The following is a 21414-nucleotide window of genomic DNA, read 5'->3' on the forward strand; positions in this document are numbered from 1 at the left end:
CAGCTGCAGGCATCTTCTGTTGAGGAGGTGACCACTCGTTGTGCCACAGATCCCTTAATGATCCGGTCCCCATCTGGGACACCCAGAAGTGCACGAGCAGCAGAGCTGCCTGGGTGGTAGGTGTGCAGGAGCCTCTCCTCCCCCTTGGGATGCGGGCAGTGACCAGTGCCAGCATCCTTGCGCTCATCACAAGGTGGATCAGGGAAATCAGGTCACAGCAGAGATGGGTTGCAGCTTTACCATCTGTAGAAGAAGAGTTTGAGAGAGTCTGACATGGCAGGTGTCCAAGGCACTGCCTTGGAGTGTTGGAGACATGTGCCTCCTGGGTTATGAAAGACAAGAAAGACTCTGCTGGCAGGTGATGTCTCCAGGCCAGTCTGCAGGGCATCCAGCTACAGCTGCAAACCAGAATTGGTTCTGTGCTCCCCAGAAATCGTATTGCTCGGGCATTTGTATCTGTAGGAGACTTTGTTGAGACTATAGGTGAGATGTGATTATGTGCCAGACTCAGAAACACAGTAAATGGAACAAGCTGGCGCATCCCTATTACCATGGCTTGAGCATGGTCATGGAGGAGAAACAAGGCGGAAGATGATATGCTGCTTAGTACTGGGAGCTCTTTGATGGCTGCCTTATGAAAATGGTCTCTGGTCTAAGGTACAGGTACAGAGGACAGACCTGGGAGGGGGATGCCCTCCATGTCCTAGAGAGCTGAGTCTTCAGAGAGCTTGCTGAGAGCTCGTGGCCAAGCTGGAGATTGAATCGAAGCCTCTCAAGTGCTTGAGACAACTCACCTCCACCTTCCCTTTCTAACTAGCTCATCTCAGCTCCTCATGCCATTTGGCTCGAGCGACACCAGAGAAATCCCATAGTGACCTGCCATACTTCTGCCAGCTAGTTTTGCTTTGGGTTTAATTCATTGCTTTGGCTCTTCAGAGGGCCATTCGATGGGGCTTGGCTTGAAGAGGGGCTGAAATGCCATCACACACTCTGTGCCTCTTGGGAGGAAGCATAATTAATCCATCTACCTCTTAAGTGCACGGCCTGCCTTTGAATAAGCAGGGAAAGCCACCAAAAGGTTAACCACTTTATTTAGATGGCTTTGTTTGTTACGTGTGTGCTTTGCTTGTTCTGAGAATTAACGGAAGATAAGCTAAAAGTTCATTTATAAGAGTATTAAAGGATAATTATGATGGAGTAAATGCAGCGGGTCAAAAGGCATTATGAGGAACAGAATCATAATATAGGGCTTGGGGAAATAAGCTGAAGTGTACAATGCCTAACATCACTCACCGAACACCCTGGTATGTGTGCTGCTTCCGTTTTCTCTCTGCTTCTTCATCCCCAGTGTAAATGAAAGTTGTGTCCATCAGCACTCTGCTGCCCACGCACAAGCACCGAGTGATAATCAATTGCAGTAACTGAAATTAAACTTTGGAGCAGGCATAAATATGTGACCTTTTAATATCAACAAAATGATAAAAAAGATTTGGTAGGAAATCTGTTTCAATCAGATTAGAGGAGAAGTGGGTAAAGCTGATTACAAGCCCGCTAAACACAGTGTTTGGGCAGTATTTGTTCAGAAACAATAGCGTTAATTCTACTTTAACAAGTATTATCTGGAAAATCAATAATTAATGGGAACCCATTATCAACTTGTAATTTAGCACAGAGATTAAGTTGGGGGAGAAGTGAAAGCGAGTGGGCAACCTGCTTTTACTTGACCTGTCAGGCTGATGGATTAGCAAGTGACAGCAGGTTTAATATTTTTGTGAAGGGGAGGTGCTAGAAATAAGTCGGTTTGGGCCTCTTGCTGTTTGGCACCTCCTTGCCCTACCTCTTCGGGAGCAGAGCCTCCTCGCACCGCCCAGGGGACAAACTCTTTTGTGGTGCTCAGTCCTGGGATGAGGGGGACATTGCCCCCGAAGCCATGGGGTGCAGGGAGAGAATAGAGGTAGGCAGAAGAGGTGGCGTGGATGGGTGCAGGGTTCCCGTGGGGGCATCCCCCTCTTTAACATCTCCCAGCTTGCTGCAGTGCCCCACCATGTTTTCTCCTTGACTTACAGCAATGGACGTGTGTGAATGCATGTGAACATCCAGGTTTTTCCCATCCGGCTCCCCCCTTCCTTCCTGTTTTCTCAGCTCCACTTGGAGAAACAACCTGACTTGTCCTCTGTGCTGTGCCGGGGCTCGGATGTCGCAGATGTGTGGGTCAGGAGCGGTGCACACGCAGCTCGTCGCTGGAGTAAGTCACTGCGACAGATGCCAAGCAGATAACGGTTCTGCAACGCAAACATACTTGCAGAGGATACAGATGTGCTGACCAAGGATCCCTGTGTGTGTTTGCCAAGGCCAGAGCAGGCTGTTTGAAGAGGAGCATCACTGTTTGCTAAATTTCATGTGGACAGCAGTGAGCCGTTTCCACCTCTTCTCCTGGGCAGAGGCTCTTGTTTTCCTCAGATTTGAGCTACCTACCTGGTTTTTGGGCAGAGCAGCACGGGGACTGTGGGCTCTACTGGTTTAGCAGAATAAAGGAATAAAAGGAGGTGGGTTGGGAACATTGGGAAGCAAGTAAGCCAGTGCCAGAGGGCTTGTGGAGCCCCCAGTGCAGCTGGGCATGGGTAGGTAGATATCCATGCTCTTTGGCTTGCTCAAAGACAGTGCTCAAAAATGAGATCAAGGAAGCCACTGCTGACACAAGGAGTGGCCTGTGGATAGAAGAGAGGCAACTGTCCAGGAACGTGTCACCTTTTGTAGCAGAGCAGTGACAGGAATAGTGACATCTCGGTCTGGCCTCATGCTTCCCACCAAACGTGTCCTCACTAATGGTGCAGGTGAAGAACACGGCAACAGGATGAGAAGCCCAAGGGAGGTACTTGTCTCTCTGCTTCCACTGGCCACATCCCCCATCTCTGAGGTGCAGCCATGGTTGGTGTGGTCCTTACAGGGTGGCTGAAAGGCTAATGCCCAGACACTGGCCATCCCAACGCAGCCGGGGTGGTGATGGGGCTTCTTGACAGTGAGCGAGGCGGGATGCTCGCAGCGCAGGGAACAGATTGAAGGCAGATTGTGTGGGTGAAGCAGCACGGTGCTGCACAGCTAGGGAGTGGCTTCAGAAATGGCATTTAATCATTCAACATTAACACAAGACATCTGTCACCATCCTCAGCAGTGACGGGGCTGCACAGCAAAACAATATGTTCCAGTGCTCCTAATCACTGGAAAAACACTACTTTTTGCAGAGAGTTCTTTTAGTGCCCGGCACAAATCCTTCTATTTTATTATAGCAATCCCAGCCAAATCCTCCAATAAATGGAGTTTTTATTAATGTGCAGCTGTTAAATGAGAAAAAAAAATAAAACTCAGAAATAAAAATGAATCCCTGAATAATCGGGCTGATCCCAGGCAGTAAGAACAAGCAGGACAACCACATACTTACAGCTTTTTGGTATTATTTACAAATATGGCCTGGGCTTTTCTTTTCCCCCTCTGTTTTCTCACACAGGTCTGATCAGGTTTTGCTCAGGAAGATCCCAGTTACTTTTGGGGCTGGAAACACAGCAAGGAGGAGTGAGGTGCTGGGATGTTCTATCCCTGGCACTGTTCAAGGCCAGGTTGGACAGAGCCTTGGGTCTACTGTGGAGCATCCCTGCCCATGGCAAGGGGTTGGAACTGGATGATCCTAAGGTCCTTTCCAACCCTAACTATTCAAGGGGGGGTCACATCCAACACCTATGCCTGGGATTCGTATGCTGCCACAGCTGAGAATTTGCTCTGACCAGGGAGGAGAGTGGCAGGGACCAGGGCGATGAGGGATGCACTTGTTTCTGTGCAAAAGCAAATAGAAGAGAGTGTCAGAAAGAAGAGGATGGAGAGAAGTGAATGGCAGAAGTCCTTCAACCATTGCAGCTCACCTCAGAAGGACAGGGTGGTTTGCTTCAACCAGGCATGATTTGGGGATCTCTGCCTTCAACTGGCACTTGCCAGATGAAATGTGGCATTTTGTAGTTAAAAAGGAAGGAAAAGCGACCCTATGGCGATGTGGTGGGGAGGTAGATGCTGAGCTGAGAGGGAAAAGTGATGCCTGCCCTGGATTTAGCCCCATGTCCTTTCCCCATGCACAAGTCCTGGCCTGCCAAGGCATCTGCAGTCCTGTGTTGTGAGTGCAGAGACCAGCCATGCAGGCAACAAATCTCATCACTGTTGCTGCCAGGAGACCTGATCTGACTCCTCTACACCCAGGGCACAGCCATGCAACCACAGGGGTACTGGAAGCTGGGCTAAACCAGGTCCTAGGCTACAGTCCAGCTGGCAATAAAACCACCATCAGGAGCCATTTCCTGATGGCTCCAGCCCAAAGGAGAGTGCTGAGTGAGCAGAGATGTAGGAGACCTGCTGGAGCTGCCATCAGATGCACGTGTTTCCAGTACCTGTGGGGTCCCACCTAGAGCTAAGCCTACAATGGGAGGGCAAGGCCAGTCCAGGCAGCTCCCCCAGAGCCCACAGGATGAACTTGGCCATCGGGACAGTGCCCATCACCAGCAGTCAGCCCCTGGTTACCATCCTGGTGAATGCCGGGCGGGAGGGAATGCCCTGAGCTGATAGCACCCTGCCCACGAAATGGCACGGCCACTGTTCATTCTGATTAAATTAGAGCCAAAGCCCTAATTCTTCTGATTAAAGCTTAGAAGTTAAGCTCTTTGGGCAGGATGCGTGCCTTGCCCTGTGCTCTCCTAAACCACTTTGTCCACTCAACGACAAGACACTAATGATACACTCCTGTGTATTTCTTCTCAGACAAACATGATGCCTAGTCCATAGGATGTGTGGTGTTCCTGGGACGTCCCACTACTTCTGTCTGAACAGCGGCATTTATGTGGTCACCTGGCTGGTTTCGGAACTGCTCCAAGCAAAGCAGAGGTCCAGGTCTGCCAAGGTTCAGCCTTTAGATGGCTTGGGCTTTTCCCGGAGGAATTGCCCTGGAATAGACACCCCAGGCTGGAGCGTTATGCGAGTTCTCTCTTCCATTAGGTGCTCTACAAGCATGGGACCAGCCTGCAGTTACAGGCCTGCAGTGGATGGGTATAAGGTATCTAAGGCTACAGGGATGAGTTAGGGTATCAGGGACAGAAGCAGATTTCATTGTCACTGTTTTAACCTCAGTGAAAGGGTGTTTGACTCCAGGGCAGCTCTGTTATCAAGCTTTGACTGAGCGCTCTGCATACTGTTTTCCTGCTCTGCAGAACTTCCCGACGGCTGAGATTGCGCATGAGGTTTCCCTGCACTGACTTGGAGCTCCAGGCACCTACTGGGAAGAGCCTGCCCTTGGGCAAGATGTGGGCAATGGTTTCAGCAGGGACCGGAGGCACATCCTTGGTGCCCCATCCTCCACGTACACCCAGCTTCTCGCAAGGAAGCTGAGTGACTTCTGCCTCCAGCACCTTGCATGGGGAAGCTGTCCCATCCCTCCTCCTCTGCACCGTGGGCAGAGGAACAGCCTGGTGTTGTTTGTCACAGATCAATGCATTTACCCATGTGGAAAAATGTCATTACCACCAGGGCTCGGCTTTTCTTTCCCCTTGAGCCGCTCCTGCTGTGCTGGTGAGGGGCTGGCTAATCGCCTCTTTTCTCATTGCCCATGGGGATGGCTGCCCGGCAGCCTGCCCTGGACACTGCTCACCCTGGTGCTCACAGGGCTTTCCCCAGCCCCAGCATCTCCTCTGCCAAAGAAATGAGCACTCAAGGCCACGGGACTCTTCCTTACAGCTCCCCTTGATAGCTAAAGAAACGAAGCAGGGGTCATCTAGAAAGAGAGGGATAGGAGGGGAGATACAGGAATAACTTGCTCGCAAGTTCTTGGCCCCTCACTACAAGAGAGACATTGAGGTGCTGGAGCAGGTCCAGAAGAGGGCAACGGAGCTGGTGCAGGGTGTGGAGCACAAGTGTGATGGGGAATGGCTGAGGGACCTGGGGGGGTTTAGTCTGGAGAAGAGAAGGCTCAGGGGGAACCTTATCGCTCTCTACAACTGCCTGAAAGGAGGATGGAGCCAGGAGGGGGCTGGGCTCTGCTCCCAAGGAACAAGGGATGGGACAAGAGGAAACAACCTCAAGCTGCACCAGGGGAGGTTTAGGCTGGATATTGGGAACAATTCCTTCCCCAAAGGGCAGTCAGGCATTGGAACAGGCTGCCCAGGGCAGTGCTGGAGTCACTGTCCCTGAAAGTGTTCACAGACCACATAGACAAGGCCCTCAGTGCCATGGGTTAATGGTGGCAACAGCAGAGGGAAAGGTACTGCCCAGGTTTTCTGATGCTGCCTCCATGTGTTCTCCTTCCAGGAGGCTGAAGAGTGCTTTGGCTGGCTGAGCACTGCAGGAGCTGCAGAAGGGGATGCTGAAGGACTCTGATAACAAGGCAGCTCTTCCCCAGTGAAACTGGGACCTCTCTAGGTACTGAGCAAGAGGAAACAAGGACCTTTACTGCCATTTCCAAGTAGGAGGAAAATACCTTTATTCCACCTTCAAAAGCCAGCAAAACCTCAGCCCAACAGGAAGACTGCAGACAATGATCCCACAAAGGAGAAGTTTACTTCTTCCTAACCCCTTTCCTCCTTTTTTCCCTACAGTGTGACAGTTCCAATATTGAAAGTCCTTATTTGAGGCGCTTAAGTAACTGTTCCTTGTCAGCAGCATTCAATCTGTTTGGTTTGGGCACTGTGTTCCCTTTTGGCATCAAGGTCCACCTTAAGTGTGTTTGAGGAATCCTGTCAAAGCCAAGACCAGGAGCTGGTAGGAAAGCTGTGCTCAATTGTAGCTCTGTGTCCTCTGTGCTCAAATCTGTCCTTTACTATAGGAAAAACTTTAACTGTACACATTTTACCTGTATTCCTGCCTCCAGATAATGTGATGGTCTTCAAGGGTGAGGTGGCCGAGCACATAGGCTTCTACTCATGTAAGAAGGAGGATCCATGCACAGGGCTGTATTTGATGTTAGTGTTCTGTGATGTCTATTGGTCCTTTAGAATGTCTCTTTGGGACAAGATTGCTTCGGTAAAGAGGCATTTGCTTGTATAATGCCAAGTGGGCTCTGCGAGACAGCCACACATCAGTGTCCTTAACTAAAAGATCCTGATTTATATCTCTGGGAGTCTAGCCCTTGATGGGGGGACCTGCTGGGACCTGTTTGCACTCAGGAGATTCACTCTAGGAAGCACTGTTGAAGGGAAGAGTGAGAGTAGCCTCCTGCATGCGTGTTGTCCTCTGTTTTAATTAGGTTAGCTTCTTGCATGGCAAGGGCTGCCATACCGAGCTGAAAAATCAATGCCATATGGTACAGCACTCAGATAGCAAACTTGGAGATTAATTAAAGGAGAAGTAGTTCTGTCAGGTCTCATAGCACAGCGCCTGCAATTAGGCATGGCTGAACTGGTTTGGAAACGCAAAGGCTACACAACACCTTCACCCAGAGCTAAGACCCTCTGCCACTTTGGGGTCGGAATAAGTGAAATCCCCCTTTCTCTACCCCCAACAGAGATACATTAGGAATGCCAAAATCACCCCTTCACATGGTTTCCTGGGTTTCTTTTTGTTTGCAGCGCCAGCCACTTGCTTCCAGCTTGCTGCAGGGAGCAGGGGATGCCTTTGTTCTGGGACGCTTCTCCTCGGCAAGGTGCTGGGGATAAACATGGAGAAGGTGCTGGGCTGGGAGCTGGGAAAGCCAATGGGAGGCAGCATTAAAAGGAAAATGCAGAGATTCAGGCGTTGTGGCAAGCAGGCGCTTGGAGAAAGAGAGGAGTGGCTCGGAGGCTGGGTGGGTAGAGGTGTCAGGAGGGGAAAGAAGGCTGCGAGGTGGAGAAGAGTTAAAATCAACCTTCAGGTCACCAGAGGAGGAGCCAGCTCTGGCTGTTTGCAGCCTGAGTACTTCTCCATCGCTCCTTTACTTCCTGGGAGCAGTGGCTTCCATTCTGACCCAGTTGTCCCTGGGCTTTTCTAACACCCCTCGCAGGCGCAAGGTGTAGCTGTGGCTCTCAGGGGTGAGGTATGCCCCATTCTCCAGCATGCTGCCCGGGATCTGAGGTCCAGCCAAGCCTCGGTTTCCCATGGAAGCAACTGGTGTGTGTGACACAGACTGGGCTGTTCGATGATGGGACGCCAGAGTGGGCGCAGAGCAGCAGCAATGGCCATGGACCTGCGTAAGAAGCCTGCACTAGGATCCAGGAAGGTTTGGCCCTCAGCTCTGCCGCTGTCCTGCTGCCCGGCCATGGTCCCTTCCCATCACCGCTGCATCCAGGCTAAAAGCACAGCAAGCTCCCCCAAGCCTCTGCATCTCGATGGCAAATCTGACACTGTGGATGGCAGTGGAGACAGCGTGAAAGACTTGGCTGGGCTTTAACTTATCTTCACGTTGTGCCGTGATGGAAGGCCAAACATCTGAATGAAGGAACTGGCAGACAGTCTTCCCATCTGGAAGTCAGGAATCTAGGTTCAGGTCCAAATCCACTCTTCCAGGGAGGGTTCATTGTGCTTGGGTTGAGACCTTCATGGGATCAGAAATCCTCGCTCTCCCACATGTAAAAAAAACCCCAAAGGGGTGGTGAAATGCTGGTTTTCCATTGTAAAAAAAGAGAAAGAAATCTGACTGCATCACTTGGGAAGTTTCATTTCCAGGGTGCTCACCAGAGTGGGACAATGTCCACCCCTCTTTGGGGAGATGCTGATTGAATGAATGTGGCAGCTATTGTGTCTGCTTGGGAGCCTCACAGCCGTTTTTCTTCTGCTGATAGTTTCTTTTCTTTTCCGCTTTAATGAGTGTTTCTCTAATTGACTTGATGATTTCTGTTTAATTAGCACATTTTGGAGGAATGATCAAAAAATAATAAGATAAAGTAATCAGACAAGCATAGTGCGGAGGAATAATAGCTCCTTTGTGGGGCTAATTGGAGTGGACAGTCCATCGGCTAGTTTGGGGCTCCTCACAGTTGGATATTCCCAGCCGAGCCGTGCCGTGCGCCCGGGACTTCCAAGCACCCACATAGAGAGACTCAGCTCTGGTCATCGTTTCAATCAGCTTTAATGAGCTGTGAATGAGCACCAAGGAGAGCAGGGTCCCATCCCTGTTTTGTGGAAGGCTGGGGTTTGCCCAGGACCTACCAGCATCCCCAGGGAGGGCTGTGTCCTTGCTCACACACCCTGCATAGGACAGGAGGGGTGTGTGATGGGCAGGTAAACAGGGCTAGAGACCAACAACAAAGTGGAGCAGAAGGAGAAAACACCAGTGGAAGGAGCAGCTGGAAATCAGAGTTAGGGCTCTTGGGCCTGATCTGCTCGGATTTCTTTCTGAATACCCTGTCCCTCACGTTCCCATATATCACCTAAAGGCTTAAGCCTCTGGGCAAACCCCAGTCTCCTCCCTAGGAGGGTTTTCCATGGGCTACATCCCCTATAGCTCCTGGAGGTACACGGGATGAGCTCCGCTTGCTCACTGATTGCCAGCCGAGGCTGGAGGTGCAGCACCTTGCTGGTCACTTGTTTTGCCCTGTGTGTGGCTGGGCGTTACTGAGGGGCTGTGCCAGCTGGCTGCGTGCGGCACTTCCCAGCGCTTTGATTAAATCTGCAACGCTCCAGATGTGAGCGGCCAGCGCATCGATCGGCACAGGGGCTGCTCTTAAACTCCACTTAAAACGGTGACTGCTCTTCTGGGTTTAATCAAAGGCAAATGCCTTAAGACAGAAATCTGTGCGGGGGAATTAGGAGGGATGTCGCTGGGCCATGTGGATTGGGACATGGATAAGGCACACACCCCCCCCCAAGTGCCAAATTAGGGTAGCCCGTGCACTTGCAGTCAGCTCGCTGGCGATGCTACAGCACTAAGCAGTGTGTGGCCAACTGTGGCTGTGCTCACCCTGAACACCCCTTCCTTCACCCTTGTAAACTCCAGCTCGACACAAAGCCTTTCCCCATAGGCTGGCAGTACTGGGAGCACAGGTTTCCTCATTCCTTTAACCTGGCCATGCTGCTTGGCCCTGCAGATCCATCCCCCCCAAAATGGGGGGCATTTGGCCGTTGTATCTACCTCCTCCTAACTGGCCAGGAGCACACACACATAATCCAGCACTCAGCCCTGAGAAGAATCCCATTGCCTGCACTGAAAGGAAGAAATCCACCTGGAACTCAGAGGTGGGGATTTAGCCTTGCGAGACAGGGATATGCCTCACTGCATACACACACACAGAGCCCTTTGCTGCCTTCTCTAGTGATGGGCTGTTTCTCAGTTCCCTATCACCCGTGTGTCACAGGCAGCCTTTTCACGAGCCCCATCCCTCCTTGTGCTCCCAGGAGGACATGGAGGAGGCAAGAGAAAAGCCCTTTGCCTTCTGTCCATGAGGGCAGGGACCTTCCCCCTCAGGCTCCCACCCCTGGTGTGTCACTGCACCCCACTCCTGAGCCACCCTACACCCAGTGCAGGGTCCACCATGGCCACAGGCAGCTTCCCTGCAGAGCAGGCACTCAAGGGATGTGGTTTCAACATCATTCCTGGGGACCAGGCTCCAGCTTGCTCCCGTGCCAGGAGCTGATGTGGCACAAAGAAGCAGGGAGCCCTGGGCTGTGACTGCTGGTGCAGGTCCAACGGGTGGGAGCCTTTTCCACCCAGAGCTGTCTGAAACTGTCAGATGGTCCTTTATTATTGACCTGATTCATATCTAAACCAGGGAGGTGAAAGCTGTCTTATCCCATTACTAATCCCCTAAACCAGGCCCTTCTCCTTGCTACCCCCTGGTTCTTGCTACAGCAGGTGGTTGCGAGGCAAGTGTACATCCTTCTGGGGTTTTCCCAAGCTTCATATCCCTGCAAAGATGGGGTCCCAAAACCCCACCAGCCACTGATGGGCTCACAACCCCTCACTGGCTGAAGAGGATCTGCCAAAATACAGCACCTATTTGTAGACCCCCAAGGATGCACCAGGCTTGTCCCCAGTGCCTGAAGGGGACAGCCCCAGGTACCCACCCCAGCCTGTGTGCCCTCATGATGCACCCCATAGGGTGCTGCAGGGCATGGAGGTGTTTGAGGTGGCACTGGAGCAGCCATGGGGACACCTCAGGGACGGTCCCACCTCCCTGTGCCCCCAGTCCTGGCCCAGTGCAGGGGCCAGGGGTGCTCCAGCATCAACCGTGGGTTGTACCCATGCCTGGGACACCAGTGCCAGGGTGCTGTATCCTCTGATCACCATGGCTGGAGCCCTCGTGGAAGACTTGGGTGCTGTGGGGGGGGGTGAACCCCAGGGAAATTAGAGCAAGGGGCGATGTTTGATGTTCTGCTCTTTAAGCGATTAATAATCTTCCAGCGTTGGAGAATCAGCTGAAAATCTTCCCTGGAAAATAATGAGCAGAGAAACATTTACTGATTAGTCTAATCCCAGCTAATCCTATTGGATGAGCATATATCAAGATATCCTTTAACTGATTTATTGTCCAAAGGGCTGCTGGAGATGCCCCTCTCCTCCGTGGCCAGGGGAGCTGGTGGTGGCAGCAGGTATTGTCCCCTCGCCGTGTCCCACATCCCCGGTCCCCTCCAGCCCCGACCGCAGCACCGTATCCAGGCCACCTCCAGATTTAATCGCTCCTTCCATGTCTGCATCTATCGGCTTTCTCTTGGGTTTGAGTTTTTATGTTTCATAAACTGATTAGGAGCAATTATAGGCGCTTTATCCCCAAACTTTCCAAATGCCTAGGCCATATGCATATTTAAGGCTTCATCATCTCTCCCAACAGCTCAGCCCGAACGTAAACTGCTGAAATCAAGCTGATTCTGGGACAAACATCAAAAATTAGGGGTTTATCCACTAATATCTGCACGGAACAGGAAATTTGTTGTGGGTGGTGGCCGGATTATGGCTTCTAATTACTGCAGCAGCGCAGATCCTCCCTGCCCGGCAGTGAAAGTCTCCGATTCCAGCCGAACTGTGGCAAAACCACTCTGGAGGAGTGAAGGTGCCCAAGAGGATGCCGGGTGCCCTGTCCTGGGACTAAGGAACAGCCTTGGGTTGGGGCGCCCTCAGCATCCCTGCATCCCAAAGCACATGGGCGGTAGCTTTGGGAATGGTCCCCCCCCCATCCTGGTGAGTGGTGGCCCAGAGGGTCTGTGTCGTGTGTCCCCCCCCCCAGCATCCCCCAGCGCCGGCCACGGCAATTATCCTAAATGAAAGTTATTGTTCTGCTAATCCCGGGAACAGCTTGCGAGGGGAGATTTGGGTCTTCCTTTAATAACGCAAAGTTAATGCGGAGTCCCCTTGTAATTATCTTTATCAGAAGGACCCTCGCTTAATCTGACCGTCCAGTGAAGGCCCGGATCAGGCAGCCCGTGTAAGCCGGTTGTAAATCGTTTTCCATCACCAAATGAAGAGAAGGGTGGAATAAATTGCAGCCCAGGTGCAAGAATCTGGGAGCTAAAGGGAGGACAGGGGCCAAGCCACCTGGAGGTGGCCCCATCCCCATTAGCAGGACACTTGGGGTCAGGGAGGGTCCTGTCCCACAGCCCTTGGCCATCCCTGTCCCCGTCCCCATCCCCGGGGTGCTGAGTGGAGGGACAGTGGCCAGGTAGGATGCCTCTTCTGGGAGGTGGGGCTGAGAGACCATGGGGTGGGCTGGGAACCCTGGAAGAGGGGACAAGGGGACATAACGGGGGGTCCTGGGAGCAGAAATGGGACCAAGGGGTTGTGAGGGGGGGATCTGGGTGACCGGGAGCGGGGAAAGGGGGGGCTGAGGGGGACCGAAGGAAGGGACCCGGGGAGGGGATGGGCAGGACCGAGGGGCGGGGGCTGCGGGGAGCGGAGGGAGGGACGCCGCGGGGGATGTGACCGGGAGCCGTTAATCTGGGGATTGGGAGCGCTACCCCCGCTCCTCCCGCCGCCCCGGGGCGTGATTGGAGACGGGGCCGGCGGCGGGACCATAAAAAGGGCTGCGGGCGGCGGTGCCCGCTCCGGGCCGGGCCAGGAGGCGGCGGCGGCGGCGGCGGCGATGCCAGGGCGGGCGGAGCCGTCGGGGGGACGCGCGGCGGCGGCGGGGACCGTACCGGTGGCCGCACCGGCGGCTCCGGCAGCGCGACCGGGCGGCGCGGGGCTGCGGGCCAAGGGCTTCGCCATCACCGACCTGCTGGGGCTGGAGGCCGAGCTGCAGCCGCCCCCCGGGCCGCTCCCCGCCGCTGGCTACGAGGGTGGCGGGGCGCTGGGGCTGGGGCTGGGGCTGCTCTGCGGGCTGGGGGCTCCCGGAGCCCCGCGCCTGCTGCCGGCTCCGCTGCCGCTGCTGCCCGCCCGCGGCCCCCGCCCGGCCCCGGGGCCGCCGCCCGCCGCCCGTCGGCACAAGGAGAACATCTCCGGTGAGCGGGGCCGGGGGTGGCCGCGCACAGGGACCTCCCGCCCCGCCGGACGGAGCCGCTGGCCCGGGCATCCCGGGATCGGGCCCGCCGGGCTGCGCGCCCCCTCCCCGACCCCCTGCCTGGGATGCCGACATCAGTGCCGCGGTCGGGTGCTGGGGTGGGGGGGACGGGGAGCCCCGGCCCCGCTCTCTCTTCGTGTTTTGGGAGCTGGGTTCTGTCCCCCTGCTCCCGACGGGAATGTGACTCTTCCCCTCCTGCATGCTGCTGCCAGATGAGGACAGCCTGTGCGGGGACGGCAGCGAGCTGAAGATGTCCACCTCCCAGATCAAGAGGAAGAAACGCCGGCACAGGTAGGGCTGTCCCTGTTTGCACCTCTCCGCTGCTGCTGCCACCAGCCTGCTTCTGGTCCCCTGGCTGCGGCAGTGGGTGGCATAGAACCACAGAATGGATTGGGTTGGAAGGGACATGAAAGATCATCCATGTCCCCAGAGGAGGAAATATAAGGGCTGCAGCTGGGGATGGGAGGGGGGGGGATTTCAGGATGAAAATCATCTTTGTGGTGCTCCTGTGGATCTGCTTGAGCGAGTCCAGAGGAGGCCATGGAGATGCTCCAAGGGCTGGAGCAGCTCTGCTCTGGAGCCAGGCTGAGAGAGCTGGGCTGGTTCAGCCCGGAGAAGGCTCCAGGGACACCTTAGGGCAGCTTCCAGTGCCTAAAGGGGTGACAAGAAACCTGGAGAGGAGCTTCTGACAAGGGCCTGTAGGGACAGGACAAGGGGGAATGGCTTTAACCTGACAGAGGGGAGATTGAGATGAGACATTAGGAAGAAATTCTTCCCTGTGAGGGTGCTGAGGCCCTGGCACAGGGTGCCCAGAGAAGCTGTGGCTGCCCCATCCCTGGCAGTGTTCAAGGCCAGGTTGGACACAGGGGCTTGGAGCAACCTGGTCTAGTGCAAGGTGTCCCTGCCCGTGGCAGAGGGTTGGAACTGGATGAGCTTTAAGGTCCCTTCCAACCCAAAGCAGTCTGTGACTCTATAAAGCTCCAGTGGGAAGGGGGCTGCAGTCAGGGTCTGGACTGCGTCACAAGGGTCTCTCTCCTCTCGGCAGGACGGTGTTCACAGCTCACCAGCTGGAGGAGCTGGAGAAGGCTTTCAACGAAGCTCACTACCCTGACGTCTATGCCCGGGAGATGCTGGCTGTGAAGACAGAGCTACCGGAGGACAGGATACAGGTAGATGGCTGCAATGATTTTCTCTCCCACTGGGGTCCATGGGGTGTCTCTCCCCTTTGGCCAGAGAGTGCAGGTGGTGGGAACGTGGTGGCACTGAAATGCTGCAGGGCACTGGAGGGAACTCAGCTTCCACCCCCAGCACCGTGCAGGCTTCAAATGGAAATGCAGAACGAGGGGACTCGTTGGACTCAATGACCTTAAAGGTCTCTTCCGACTTGGTTGATTCAATGGTTCTATGACTGAGCTGTCCCCAGCAGCTGATCAGTGCAGCAGCTCGGCTCTGTCCTCCAGAGACCCAACTCAAGCAGGAACTGGGAGCAATTCAGGAGCCAAGCTGTGTCCCATTGGCTTCCTCATTAGCTTGTCCCTCTGGGGCACACACGGCATTTTAGGGCTTGATCCCTGGCAGTGTTTAAGGCCAGTTTGGACAGGGCTTGGAGCAACCTGGTCTAGTGGAAGGCATCCCTGCCCGTGCAGGGGATTGGAAGTAGATGAGCTTTAAGGTCTCTTCCAACCCAAACCAGTCTGGGATTCTAAGACCCTGTCCCACTGCCGAGCAGCTCGTTGGCTTAAGAATTGGGTGGATGTCTGGGCAGCAGCTAGGTTGTACCTGCATCCCTTGAGCCTTCAAATGCAGGAAGGGGGTGAGGAGAGGGACCTGAGCACCCTCTGTCATTGTCACTCGCTGCATTAGGGTCCCATTTTCTGTAGAGGATGGAAGCAGCAGAGGGGCTCTGTGGGCAGGCGGAGCGTAGGGTGGCTTTGGCTGGGATCACCCTCCTGTGCCACAATCAGCCTCGTGTAACGTGTGCTCCCTCTCCCCCCCTTCTCCCCTCTGTCACTGACACCCACGTGTGTGCCCTCCCTCAACCCCCCCCCACACACCGCTGCCACCTGCACATCCACGCTCTGCACACCCAAACCCCTCCATGCACCCCCGCGGCTGCCCCTTTGCCCTGGACACACGTCCCCCCCTCCCCTGCCCGATGGACTCTGGATGCCACGGGGCTGTGTCCTCCCAATCCCACCCCTCCGTGCTCTCCTGGCTGTTACCCCTGAAGGTTTGGTTTCAGAACCGAAGAGCCAAGTGGCGGAAGAGGGAGAAGTGCTGGGGACGGAGCAGCGTGATGGCCGAGTACGGCCTCTACGGGGCCATGGTGAGGCACTCCATCCCTCTGCCCGAGTCCATCATCAACTCTGCCAAGAGCGGGCTGGTGGGGTCCTGCGCCCCATGGCTGCTGGGTAAGTGGGAGCTTGGGGCTGGAAGGGTCATGGGGGAGCTGCAGAGTGAGCGGCCCTTCCTATTCCATATGGCCATCCTAGTCTGTTCCCAGAAACGAATGGGGTCTCAGCCATGATCTGTACACAGGGGGGATGAGAACACTGGCTTTTCTACTCCTTCCTTGCAAAGAACAGCTGGGAAAGGGAGAACCTTTTCCTGCAGGGTCAGAGAGGTGCCCGCATGTGGTGGGTATCGCTGTCTGGTGCTAACAGCCAGTGTGGGAACCATAAAACCATAGAACCATAGAGTTGGCTAGGTTAGAAAAGAACTTCAAGATCACCCAGTCCAACCATTCCCCAGCACTGCCAAGGCCACCACTAACCCATGGCACTGAGGGCATTGTCTCCACGGTTTGTGAACACTTCCAGGGACGGTGATTCCAGCACTGCCCTGGGCAGCCTGTTCCAATGCCTGACTGCCCTTTGGGGAAGGAATTGTTCCTAATATCCAACCTAAACCTCCCCTGGTGCAGCTTGAGGCCGTTTCCTCTTGTCCCATCCCTCGTTCCTTGGGAGCAGAGCCCAGCCCCCTCCTGGCTCCATCCTCCTTTCAGGCAGTTGTAGAGAGCGATAAGGTCCCCCCTGAGCCTTCTCTTCTCCACACTAACCCCCCTCCACCTCCCTCAGCCATTCCCCATCACACTTGTGGTCCAGGCCCTTCACCAGCACCGTTGCCCTTCTCTGGCCCCACTCCATCACCTCAATGTCTCTCTTGTACTGAGAGTCCCAGAAGTGGACAGATTTGAGGTGTGAATGGGAGTTGCAGGGTGCCTAGGAAGTCATCAGCCTCCCCACCAAACTGAGGAGAGTGATACCTGAGCGCTCCCCTCTGCTCATACACAGTCCTGTACTGAGGAGGCACCCGAAATCCTCTCCCTGGAAGTCTTCCCCACTGCAGGGGAGGTACGGACCAACTCTGTCACAAGCCATGCTCTTGGCCTGCAAGAGAGCAGGCTCCAGGGCTCCGGGTCAGGAAAGGCTGGTAGCTAGCATGAGTTTTCCTTTGGGATGCAAACGGGAGCTGAAGGAAGCAGCAGGAGGTGATGCTGAGCAGTCGTGGGCAGAAAGAAGCAACCAGCCCCCGTGGCTTTGCTCTCTCCTCTGCAAGGCATGCACAAGAAGTCCATGGAGGTGAGCAGGAAGGCGGAGAGCCAGGAGAAGCTGGCAGATGGCTGGCGAGCGGAGCAGCAGGAGGAGGAGGAACTCAAAGGGAAGCAGGCCAGTTCCCAGAGGGGCTCTGACAAGCTTGGCCCAGCAAAGGATTCGGAGGACACAGCCATCGACCTCTCCAGGACAGCCAAGCACGAGAAGAGGGGTGTGCTGAGGCAGTGCATCAATGGGGACCCCCCCACGGAGCTGAGCAGCAGGGACCACTGACCAGCTCCCTGCTGAGATAAGAATACTTATTGCTTTATTGCTATATATATATATTTTCCTTAAATAATTGAACTTTTCTCTGAATTCAGGGCATTTCAAAACTGGGCACACACATCCTTGTCCCCTCACATTGTTCTGGAGCCAGGGTGGAGGGTGGGAGGGGTGTCCCAGCGGGACCAGGAGCAGTGTGGAAATGAGAGCACGTTGTGGTCAGCATGGACCACTGCCAGGGACGAGCTGCCCTTCCCCTCTGGGCTCCGACCACTTCCTGGCTAGCCAGGAGCACAAGGAGCAGCAATGCAATAGGAGCGGCTTCCCTGCTCCGACACACGGGTGCAAAGTGCAGGAGGTGACAGACACCTTTTCCACGCGCTTCCACCGTGTGGAAGTTGCTCTGAACACCAGCTCTTCCCTCTCCAGGAGCAGCAGGTTTGAAACACGGCTGGGTTCATCCTCAAGCTGGTGTAACCTGGCAGGCGCTCCGGCCTGCCGATGCAGCCTTACCACTGGATTTACACTGTGTGACCTCCTTAACTCGTACCTGGGAGAAGGGGGTGAAGACATTCTTGTTTATGCAATGATTTTTGTACACTCTTGAATGTTTCCTGCCACACTATGCAGCACAGAACCGACCTTTGGAAAACCAAGCCATAGAACCCGGAGCAATTAAACAGTTTTGTGAATTGACATAAGAAGATATTTTGTAATTGTCTGTACAAGGTGTTAATGTCAGAGCTGTTTCTTGGTCGTCCTCTGTTTATGCCTAAAAGCACTTTAGTGATCTGGATTTTTGAATGTGGCTCTTCCTGTTTTGTCCACCGCTTATTTATTACACATCCATAAATAAAATCGTGGTGTCTCTTTGGTTTTCATGCTCTGCCTTGTAGTTTGTACCTTCCTTTGGCACATCTCATGCTGGCTGCCAGATCCTCCATAGGCTTGTGCATTGGGCGGGAGGGCTCTGCCGAGGCAGTGTCATTACTCCAAGGGGGCAGAGGTCTAGTCCTGTGGCCTGCACATGCCAGAAGGTGATTGATTTGTGCCAGTCGAAGAGCCAGCCCACAGCTGATGGCTCATGAGAAGGTCTGAAATGGAGCACTCAGCCAGCTTCTCAGGGAAGCCACAGGGAGAAAGTTGTTCCCTTGTCCCAGCGGTTGTGGAAGTTTGACAGGCTGAGAGAGCTGGGCTGGTTCAGCCTGGAGAAGAGAAGGCTCCAGGGAGACCTTAGAGCAGCTTCCAGTGCCTAAAGGGGCTGACAAGAAAGCCAGAGAGAGGGGCTTTTGACAAGGGCCTGTAGGGACAGGACAAGGGGGAATGGCTTTAACCTGACAGAGGGACATTGAGATGAGACATTAGGAAGAAATTCTTCCCTGTGAAGGTGCTGAGGCCCTGGCACAGGGTGCCCAGAGAAGCTGTGGCTGCCCCATCCCTGGCAGTGCTCAAGGCCAGGTTGGATACAGGGGCTTGGAGCAACCTGCTCTAGTGGAAGGTGTCCCTGCCTGTGGCAGGGGGTTGGAACTGGATGAGCTTTAAGGTCCCTTCCAACACAAACCAGTCTGGGATTCTATGAAAATCCTCCTCAATATAGCTTAAATGTGAGTTTCTTCACTGTTGTGTTGTGCCCCACCAGCAGGAAAGGTGCTCTGCCTCTTGAGTGTCTGTGCAGTGCTCTCCTACTCCTCTTCCTGCTGTTCCTGATGCTTTGAGAGGTGCAGGGTTGGGCCCTTGTGCCCTCACATCTCTTGTGGTTAATACAGCAGCTGCTCGCTCACTCAGGCTAGGTGACGGCATGGTGGGACATACTGTTGGAGGCACACCACAGCAGCTGTGTGGTCCCAACCACACAAGCACCCCCAGGGAGGCACAAGGGTGTCGTGGCCATCCAGCTTCCTGATTCCTGGCTGTGCTGAGTCCTCATCTCATGGCTGGGCTGAACTGGCCCACGCCAACACCACGACAGCTCTCCTGGAACAGCTCCAGTCTCATCTGCTGGCCAAAGCATCACGGAAAATTATCCAGAGGTTTTATTAAAATCTCAGTAATTCCCCATTTGGAAAGTTTCCTAATCCATCTCAGGGGTGTGTGGCCATGTAGGGATGCTGTCACCTGTCCCCACCTTTGCTGCTGTGCCCAGCTCCTTGCACACAGCCTGTGCTGGGCAGGGGGACAGCGGTGGGACGCTGCCTGGGGAGAGCATCTGCACATATCCTGCCTTTTCCTGCCTCTTCCCTCCTCTGTTGGGCCCTTGCTGGGCGGGAGGGAACATCTGCATGGCAAATATGAGCTTTGCAGCAAAACCATGTCTGATGGGGGGGGCACGGGGAGCGTGGTTCAGGAAAGGACCAGCCAGGGCTTATTGCAGCAGCAATTAGGCTCACCGAGAGCCGAGACTTAGCACATTGAAGGCCTAATCCTGCCTGAGCAGCATCTGCAAACCTTCTATTTGGGCTGTGCCCCGCTGGCACTGGGTGCCTGTAATCATTCATTCTTGCTGTGCCCGTGTGCAGATGGCCTGGCTCTTTGCCTTGATGCTGGGTGCAGTGCTGTGGGAGGGAGCGTGTCCCCACAACTGCTGCAAGGGGAGAAACCCCAGCCCCTGCCCCGTGCAGGGTGAGGACAACTCTCCTGGCGGGCTCCAGCTCTCACTTCATGCTGTAGAGGGAGAGCTGCTGGCCCGTGGCACTTTGTGGGTGCCAGGAGGTAACCGTGGGGTGCAGCCGGGTGCGCTGGGGCTCAGATGTGCCCCTGCCGCTCACTCACAGCGTGCACCCCGAAGGAGGTGCTGCTGGGTACCAGCGACTGCCCAAAGCTCCACAGCGCTGGTGGCAGGGTCCGGAGGGGCAATCCTCGGAGCAGGGACAGTCACTCACCTCTTGGCTGCCTGTGCTAAGCCAGGCACGGAAGTGCTCGCTGTCCTCCGCATGTCGCTGCGGTTGTGTCAGCAACAGGTGTAAGGCAGCACCTTCTTCCTGTCGTTGTTTCAGGTTTGATCCATGCTGGGGTGAGTGGTAGTCAAATCAGTGCCAGCTCAGGCCATGGACAGCCTCAATGTGACAGAAGAGACCGTGAGTTAGGGCAACGGCTGCTGCTTGTGCACATCTTCCTTGCTGCACTGGGGCTGCCCATGGGAGGCTTGAGAGTCCCTCAGGCACAAAGGCTGGGTTTGCTGAGGCAGGAAATCCCTTCAGCAGGGCTTGGGCAAGAGGAGCTGGTAACCTGAAAGCCGTTGTTCAGCAGCCTCACTTCATCTGGGCTGCCACTCACCCCAGCACATCCAGATCTTTCCATAGCGCTAGCCAGGGACTCCAAACAACCACAGAGGAAGAGGAAAGGGAAAAGGGAGTAAAATGATATTATTTTGGCATCCCTCGGCTTCTTACGGGATTGAAGGCTGACTGTCAAGCATGCACGTCTGGGGGCTGCAGGGAGGCAGTGGCATCTGCATGGTGCCATTTCTGTACTTGGCAATATCAAATGCTAACCATCATCCTGCAAATCCTCCCAAGCCAGCAGCTGGATTTTCAGACTGGGAGGTTAGGAAGTACAGTATGAGCTATATAGAAGTTATAGTGGCTGCCCCATCCCTGGCAGTGTTCAAGGCCAGGTTGGACACAGGGGCTTGGAGCCACCTGCTCTAGTGGAAGGTGTCCCTGCCCGTGGCAGGGGGTTGGAACTGGGTGAGCTTTAAGGTCCCTTCCAACCGAAACCAGTCTGGGATTCCGTGATTCTATAGTATTATCTACATAGGAGTACAAACGTTTTGGAAGTGCTCCCTCGTGTGGAGCCCTGGGTGATGGGACACCATCGGAAGCTGGAAGGTTAACTGGAACCCCAGAAGTAACCAGGAGCCTCGCTCCTTCCCCTGAGCCCAACAGACTCCTGTCTACTGCCGAATGAACCTAGACCCCCGAATGAAAGAGTCCCATGGGGGTCTGTTTTCCATTAATTGCTTCTTGGATCACCAGCAGGCACTTGGTAAAGGAGCAGCCCCTTCCCCAGAGCAAGCTGGGTTGCAGCACAGGGCACAGGCATTGATCAGAGGCTCCAGCTTGCTCCAGCCTGCTCATTTCCAAGGTTATTGTTAAAGAAGATTCTTTGCCCTGGGTTTCACACAAGAGGTTGCTAGAACAGTAATTTAATAACTGACTGGCTCAGGAATA

At 54.7% G+C, this 21414-nt stretch overlaps 2 protein-coding genes across 2 annotated transcripts in view; both read left to right on the forward strand.

Moving 5' to 3' along the window:
- MEA1 (male-enhanced antigen 1) overlaps positions 1-21414 on the forward strand; it is a 215945-nt gene that overhangs the window by 98037 nt on the left and 96494 nt on the right. The gene's annotated exons all lie outside the window — the stretch shown is intronic.
- VSX1 (visual system homeobox 1) lies at positions 12844-17619 on the forward strand. The gene is made up of 5 exons (XM_057402975.1): positions 12844-13368; positions 13640-13718; positions 14473-14596; positions 15658-15838; positions 16986-17619. The coding sequence occupies exons 1-5, from the start codon at positions 13011-13013 to the stop codon at positions 17252-17254; spliced, it is 1011 nt and encodes a 336-aa protein (XP_057258958.1). The 5' UTR covers positions 12844-13010; the 3' UTR covers positions 17255-17619.

Source organism: Pezoporus wallicus, unplaced genomic scaffold (genome assembly GCF_028554395.1).
Source record: "Pezoporus wallicus isolate ANWC-B61680 ecotype Strahan unplaced genomic scaffold, APGP_CSIRO_Pwel_v1 contig_7553, whole genome shotgun sequence".
NCBI lineage: Eukaryota > Metazoa > Chordata > Aves > Psittaciformes > Psittacidae > Pezoporus > Pezoporus wallicus.